The sequence below is a fragment of the Monodelphis domestica genome, chromosome 3 (genome assembly GCF_027887165.1).
Source record: "Monodelphis domestica isolate mMonDom1 chromosome 3, mMonDom1.pri, whole genome shotgun sequence".
NCBI classification, from domain to species: Eukaryota; Metazoa; Chordata; class Mammalia; order Didelphimorphia; family Didelphidae; genus Monodelphis; species Monodelphis domestica.
Genome location: NC_077229.1, coordinates 336,176,995 through 336,185,280, shown reverse-complemented (window position 1 = coordinate 336,185,280; position 8,286 = coordinate 336,176,995). Strand labels below are relative to the sequence as shown.

At 37.4% G+C, this 8,286-nt stretch overlaps 1 protein-coding gene across 1 annotated transcript in view; it reads left to right on the top strand.

The window, feature by feature from the left end:
* Window positions 1-22: 22 nt before the first annotated feature.
* Window positions 23-8,286, top strand: part of LOC100026804 (myelin P2 protein-like) — a 30,076-nt gene continuing 21,812 nt past the window's right edge. The window contains exons 1-2 of the mRNA XM_007486901.3: window positions 23-213; window positions 6,060-6,154. Of these exons, the coding sequence (XP_007486963.2) occupies window positions 6,082-6,154 (73 nt within the window). The 5' untranslated portion in view covers window positions 23-213; window positions 6,060-6,081. The remainder of the gene's footprint in view (window positions 214-6,059; window positions 6,155-8,286) is intronic.

Sequence of the window (8,286 nt, the reverse complement as noted above, 5' to 3'; positions counted from 1 at the left end):
CAGTCCCCTGGCACTACTTATTCCTTTGTCTTTGAAAAGTTCTGAGTCAGTGCCCCATTACACAGCAGATAGAAGACAAGATTTTAACCCCTTAAGGAGAACAGAAAGAACTCTCCCTGTCACCACCACAAGCATCTACATTCTGTCCTTTTCCCTGAATGCTTCTTATCAGAGGAGAATCAGAAATCCAAATAACTCCTTCATTGTCATAAGGTAAATACTTCTATTTCATTGTGTTAAGATACCTTTTTAGTAAGCTTAAGCCCAAGGATGAAACAGCTGAGAATCTGGTAATGGGTAGTTAGACACTGAGGGCTTTACACAAAGCAATCATCTTCCATTATTTTAGGATAATTGGGATACAGTGATTATGCAGATAATCTACAAACCTAATTTTAATAAATAGTTTTATACTTCTTCACTCAATCTTCAGTCAGAATTGTTAATGAGTATTCAAGTTGATGTCTTTGAGATTCAACCCTCTGCCTACCCTCTGGCAGAGGTGTTAATAAGAAATGAAATGGATTAAAGATAGACAACCTTGAGAAAAACAAAGAGAAGCCATAAGGTTTGACAAGCTGCCACCAGTCCTTGGAATAATCAAATGTAGGCTGTCAAAGTTGAATCTTTCCATTTTCCAACAGTATGACTGTAAAGCAAACATTCTTCTAAATGTCATCAGTTGATGAATATTTCACAGATAATTTCCATTAGATAATTAGAATTTGCTAATTTCCTTCCAAATGGAAAACAAAGTATGCCATGTCAAAAATCAATCTGATAAACAGATCAAAGATGCTAATTATGATAATATTGCATTTATCTGTCATAGCTGGAGAGTGCAGTACTCAGTGAACTTTTTCATAAAAATGAAGATTGGCCCATTGGTATCAAAATGCTATTAGAACCATTTTAGATGGTTTAAATACTATTCTACCTAAAGAGAGTTTGCTGAGCATAATCTAATATTATCTTTACAACTCAAGTTCATTAAGAACATCACTTATTATCTTTACCTATAATAAAAATGATAGCCTGAAGGAGGTAAAATGACCCATATGTCCCAGGTTTTCTGAAAGAGGAAGAGTTCTGACATTGGAAAGAAACTACATATAATAAGGTTTTATAAAAAAAAAAAAACAACCAAACAACCCTTACCTTCCATCTTAGAATCAATACTGCATATTGGTTCTAAAGTAGAAGAATAGGAAGGGTTAGACAATGGGGGTTAAGTGACTTGCCCAGGGTCACACAGCTAGGAAGTGTCTGAGGGCAGATTTGAATCCAGAGCCTCCCTTCTCTAGGTCCAGCTCTCAATACACAGAACCACCTAGTTGCCCCCTAAAATATTCTTTACTGATAGGTCTTGAGAGGCCTAAGCCCCCATCCCCCCATCCCCCTATTAGACCTTCCTTCCCAGCACCTTTTGAAGCTGCAAAACAAAGGTAGTGGTTCCACCCAATAGGATACTGTTACTTCCCATGTTGTGATCTGACAAATTCATGATGGAATGATAATCTGAATTATACTGTCTGTACCATGTGAAGAACTATATAGTCATAGGAACCAACTGCCTCCCCACAAAACAGCCAATGAGACAAGTCCCTAATTGCCTAATTTACCTTATTACCTAATAATTTAGATTACCTAATTACCTAATCCCTGCACCCCTAACTTTCCTTAACCCATAAAAACCTTTGTCTCCCCCTGACCAAATGAGTCGCTTTGCTAATGCTTGCTTGGCTTTGGGTCTCCCACCTTTGTCTTTGCAGCATCTAATAACCTTTGCTGAATCACCCTACTCTGGTCTCATATTGCCTCTTGTACTGCACCCCTGTCAGCTGGAACTGACATTTATCATGCCGTATTTCCTGATCTTTGATTCGGATAATGTAGTCACCGTGCATCTCATAGAGTTTCTCCACATTGTTGTAGAGTTCTGACTTAGTTCATTTCCCTTCTCCTGCAACCCCCAAGTGATGTTTTTAGAGGGTGTTTTACTTAGATATATTGTGAGACCCCTACCTTCTTATATGAGGATTAGATTTTAATGTTAGCATTCGTCTTTAGATAATCATTAGGATAATTTCAAGATAGTTAAATAATAATGGCCTTTTGTAATTATTTTAGTATAAGTTGTAAAGTGCTGGAATAGAATTAATCATTGTTGGCAAAGGCCTCAGTTTTAGCCTTAACCTTTAATTTTCTATATCATGCACTCTTAGCAATCATGGTCTTGAACTTATAACTAGGTCTAGCAGAGGTCTCCAAAAACATGCGGCCCCCTGAGGCCATTTATCTCGCCCCCACTGCACTTCTGGAAGTGAACTTCCTTTCATTGGTGATCAGTGAGAGAAGCACTGTACGTGGCGGTGCTGCAAAGCGCAGAGTTGCTCATGTACAGTACTACTTCCGGTGACATAATCCTTTGCATGGACAAGGTGCCATGCAAAGGATTATGTGGCTGCACAATGGAAAACTTCAACATGGTGAGCAGTGATTTGGGGGAGGGGATTCTGCACTGTGCGTACTACTGTCTGGTATAGTGGTGGCAGTGATGGACCTGTGCAAGGTGTGACAGGTCCATCATAGCCAATGCTGCAGGCTCCGCTATCCCAGACAGCGGTATAAGGATTTATTCATAGTTTTTTTTTTTAATAGTTTGGCCCTCCAACAGTCTGAAGGACAGTGAAATGGCCCCCCATGTAAAAAGTTTCCAGACCCCTGGCATAGAGGCTTTTAGCTTGGTTAGAAGCCTGGTGACAATCTTAGTATACATCATCCTTGACATCATCAGGCTTAGAAAGTAGGGTTCAGGCTCCCTTACTCCCCCCTTGTCTATCAAGTGACTTCTACCAATGAGAAGTATTTCCTGATTACTTCAACCAATCCACACTTCTCTATTTTCATCACTGTCCTAAATTATTTTTGTACTGGTATATAATTTGTGATATTCTTTAGGGTATATAGGAAGGTCTCTCATGGTGCTTGGGGTCTTTTGATCTTCACCAGAAGTCTGGCTTTGTTGTGGGACTGGACCTCTTACAATAAACCTATCTTCCTTTTAAGGCTTGGAGACTTTGTTTATCATTTGCATTCCTGTGGTTTGAAATTATGCAACAATGGAGAAGACCATTTAATGCTCCAGAGACTTCCTCTTGGCTTCCTCTGTTCTTAGTTATATCTTGTAGCATAACAGTGAGCATAAGACAATGTGTGGTATTCACAACATTGATTCTTTTTTTTCCCATTTGATTAAGTTTTATTTAGTCAATTTAGAACATTATTCCTTGGTTACAATAATCACATTATTTCCCTCCTTCCCCTCCACCCACTCTTCCTGCAGCCAATATGCAATTTCATTGGGTATTACATGTGTCCTTGATCAGAACCCATTTCCATGTTGTTGTTTACACTAGGATGTTCATTTAGAGTCTACATCCCCAACAATATGTCTTCAACCCATGTATTCAAGCAGTTGTTTTTCTTTGGTGTTTTTACACCCGCAGTGTTTCCTCTGGCTGTAGATAGTGGTTTTTCTCCTAGGTTCCTCCAAGTTGTTCAGGACCACTACATTGCCACTAATGGAGCAGTCTATTACATTCAATTGTACCACAGCGTATCAGTTTCTGTGTACAATGTTTTCCTGGTTCTACTCCTCTCACTCTGCATCAATTCCTGGAGGTTGTTCCCTTTCCTATGGAATTCCTCCACTTTATTATTCCTTTGAGCACAATAGTATTCCATCACCAACATATACCACAATTTGTTCAGCCATTCCCCAATTGAAGGGCATCCCCTTATTTTCCAATTTTTTGCCACCACAAAGAGCACAGCTATGAATATTCTCGTATAATTCTTTTTCCTTATTATGTCTTTGGAGTACAAACCCAGCAGTGCTATGGCTGGATCAAAGGGCAGACATTCTTTTATCTCCCTTTGGGCATAGTTCAAAATTGCCCTCCAGAATGGTTGGATCACTTCACAACTCCACCAGCAATACATTAATGTCTCAACTTTGACACATCCCCATTAACATTCATTACTTTCCTTTGCTGTCATGTTAGCCAATCTGCTAGGTGTGAGATGATATCTCAGAGTTGTTTTGATTTGTATTTCTCTGATTATAAGAGATGTAGAGCACTTTTTAATGTGCTTATTAATAGTTTTGATTTCTTTAACTGAAAATTGCCTATTCATGTCCCTTGCCCATTTTTCAATTGAAGAATGGCTTGATTTTTTGTACAATTGGTTTAGCTCTTTATAAATCTGAGTAATTAGGCTTTTGTCAGATGTTTTGGTAATGAAGATTGTTTCCCAATTTGTTGCTTCCCTTCTAATTTTGGATGCATTAGTTTTGTTTGTACAAAAACTTTTTAATTTGATGTAATCAAAATTATTGATTTTACATTTTGTGATTTTTTCTAAGTCTTGCCTGATTTTAAAGTTTTTCCTTTCCCAAAGATCTGACAAGTATACTATTCTGTGTTCGCCTAATTTGCTTATAGTTTCCTTCTTTATATTCAGGTCATTCACCCATTCTGAGTTTATCTTGGTGTAGGGTGTGAGATGTTGATCCAAATGTAATCTCTCCCATACTGTCTTCCAATTTTCCCAGAAGTTTTTGTCAAATAGTGGGTTTTGGTCCCCAAAACTGGGATCTTTAGGTTTATCATAGACTGATCTGATGAAGTCATTTATCTCAAGTCTATTCCATTGATCCTCCTTTCTGTCTCTTAGCCAGTACCAAATTGTTTTGGTAACCACTGGTTTATAGTATAGTTTGATTGAGATCTGGGACTGCAAGTCCTCCTTCCTTTGTATTTTTTTTCATGATTTCCTTGGATATCCTTGATCAAAATTTTGTTCTTCCAAATGAACTTTGTTATGCTTTTTTCTAATCCCATAAAGAAGTTTTTTGGTAGTTCAATGGAAATGGCACTAAATAAGTAAATTAATTTGGGTAGGATTTTCATTTTTATTATGTTAGCTCATCCCACCCATGAGCAATCAATGTTTTTCCAATTGTTTAAATCTAGTTTTAATTGTGAGGAGAGTGTTTTGTAGTTGTGTTCATATAGTTCCTGTGTTTGTTTCAGCAGATAGATTCCTAAGTATTTTATATTGTCTAGGGTGATTTTAAATGGAATTTCTTTTTCTAATTCTTGCTGCTGAGATGGATTGGAGATATATAGAAATGCTGATGTCTTATGTGTGTTTATTTTGTATCCTGCAACTTTGAAAGTTGTTGATTATTTTGACTAGCTTTTTGGTTGATTCTCTAGGATTCTTTAAGTATACCATCATCACAACATTGATTCTTGAGACTTGTGAAGAAGCTAGGTCTGTTCTTTGAAAGACTTGTTTCTATGTTAGGCAGGCTACTGTTTTCATAACTACTTTCTGTTTACAGCTAATTCTTCTGTTTCAGATGATATAAGAAAGGTCAAAAATATAATTATTGACATTTCTCCCACTTTATGCTTGGTAGTATAATATTTAAAATTCAATTATGAGGCTGTTAGTGGCTTTAGTAGCTGTATTATATCAAAGTAGTAATAGTAAAGAGAGGGAAATATAGGAAAGAGGTAGAGAGTTGCCTAGCCTACCACTGTATGTGCCATTCTGATGAAATCAAGTTCAACACTAACAGGGGTTCCTCCAGGTCCAATCTCTAGTCAGAAGAGTGTGAGAATGTGTGACCAGTCCCTTGGTCTCACCTTTATAAGCTGTTTTCTCCACCCACTAGCTCCCTCATATCACATCTCAGGAACCAATCATAGTTCCTTAATTTGTCTGGCACCATCCAGGGGAGGGCAGTGCCATAGGATCAGTTTCCCATCTTATTGATTTCAACTTATTTTCTCTGGGGGCCTCTCTATCCCTGCACATCTCAATGATAAACAACCTCCAGGACACTGATTGATTACATCAAAACAAAGCTACATAATGGGGGGGGGGGAGTTCCCTTCTCACAGTAGTATTAGTTCAGACTGTGATCATAACATTTGAAAGTATCTTATATATATATATATATGTATTTTTTTTTCCTTTTTAAGAATCAACTTGCTCTCTGACAAAATGGTTGATCACCTTCTGGGAACGTGGAAATCAACTTCTTGTGAAAATTTTGATGAATACATGAAACAAATGGGTGAGCTGAGTTTTGTTACATTAGATTTATTGGAGGTGGAATCCTCGGTAACACAATGCTTAGTATTCTCAAATTTTGGATTCATCTTGAATTTTCTCATTTCTCAATAATAACAAAAACAAATATTATTCAATATTTATTATGTACAAGACACTGTCCTAGATGCTGTTGAGGTTGCCAAGAAATAGAAGTTCCTTGCCCTGAACCAATTGTGTTGGAAAGAAAAAAAGAGAAAATTGAATATCAATAGAAGACTTAAAGAAACGAAATAATAACAAGAGATTTCACAAGGCACTGAATGATTACTTTTCAAATTAACTGTGCAGACAATAATTACTTTGTAGTTCAGAGGAGGCACAAATAATTTAGACTTTTAAAATGGACCATGTGATAATGTGTTTCAAAACGTGGACCATGTAATAGCAATTGTTCAACTTATCTTTTCCTACAGACTTTCCTCAGGTTTTTAGTGGACATATATAATAGCGTGAAGAGGCATTGTAATTCTTAAACAAAGCTTAAGAGGGAAGAACTATTCATCTTTTCCTAATATAAAAGTTTAAGTTTAATTAAGAATGGTATATGTAATGTAGAATTGTCATGATGGTATATAAATGACCTCATTTATTTATATTAATATTTAAAGAAATGAAAAGTTCTGTTGTGGGGGTAGGGCCTGGAACTTCATCTCTAAAATTGGGTTGTCATCACTGGAATAGTCCCTTGGATAGAGCAAACAGTTGTTTGCTAAACCTAAAAAAAAGCTTATTATACATCTAAATGAAACTTGAAATGTATTCCCCAATTATTTATCATTTACAATTTTTTTAAAGGCCTAAATCTTCAGAGCATAATCGGTCCCATCATGTAGATTTAGACAGTGGACGTTCCAATTCAACTTGGGATATGATCTGACTCAGAATACATTACATTTCAATGTAGGGACATGGAAAGAGTATGGAATGACATTAGGTTGAAGAATGATACCAGAAAAGAAATCTTGGTTGATTCCTTGAATGCTGTTTGTCTCAGACTAGGAGTTTAAGGTCTGGTTGTACTGGGGGCAGGCTGTGTGGTGTGGGTGCTGGTGCAAAAAAAGGACATGTCAATGTAATATGATTTTATTGCAGAAAGAGCATTTCTAGAAGGTCATCTGAGAGGTCTGGAAAGAAGCATTTTTCCCCCCCTGGGGACTCAGGATGAAGATGTCTATATTATAGAGAAAGAGTATCCATTACAATTATCCCAAGGTTGAATGAATATCCATTACTTTTCTAGCTTTGAGAGCCATTCTGACTTCCCATCACCCTTCATTTTTCAACTATGGGCTGACTACATCTCTTTAGAATTATTCTAGGACATATGAATACTTTGGAATGCAAGCATCCATTTATATCTGGCCTTGGATTTCTTTTTTTCTCCTTTCCTCCTTTAGATTTAAGATGGACAGAGAGATGCGCCTCCAGGCTACAACTCCATCTGGCTGGTTGACACTTGAATCTACAATAATACTACCAAATAAGTTATTCCTTCTTTTTTGCCAAATAAATAATTCATTGATTAATACTCAGACAGATCTATGATCTCCTTCTTTTAGGAGTCTCAACAGTGCAAGTCAACAACTCAGGCATGTCTTCTCATCCAGTGAGGCTTGTCTGCTATGTTTTCATAAGGTTCCCAAACACAAGGCGTCCTTCCAAAGTGCTGGGAGCTTTCCTTGCTATCTATAGTCATACTGACATGGGCTTTGTACCCCCAGAAACTCAGGCAAACTATTATCAGGGAAATTCCTTTGCTCCCTTATATCCTCATGACTCCTAATCCAAAACATCCAATGACCCCTATAGGACCCTGACATGATTGTGCTCCTTTGATCCTCCTTTAGATTTAAGATGGACAGAGAGATGCGCCTCCAGGCTACAACTCCATCTGGCTGTATCTTAGATATCAGTCTGTTCCCTAAAACCAAGGAATCTTTATGAGGGTCATTCCCTATTTCTCCATATGTCTCCCCCAGTCAGATAACCAACCCCACCCACTGAATGCCTGAGTGACTACCACTCTAGAGTCATGTCCACACCATGACACAACATCTGTTTTAGAGAGTATAAAATCCCCAGAATTGATAGGTT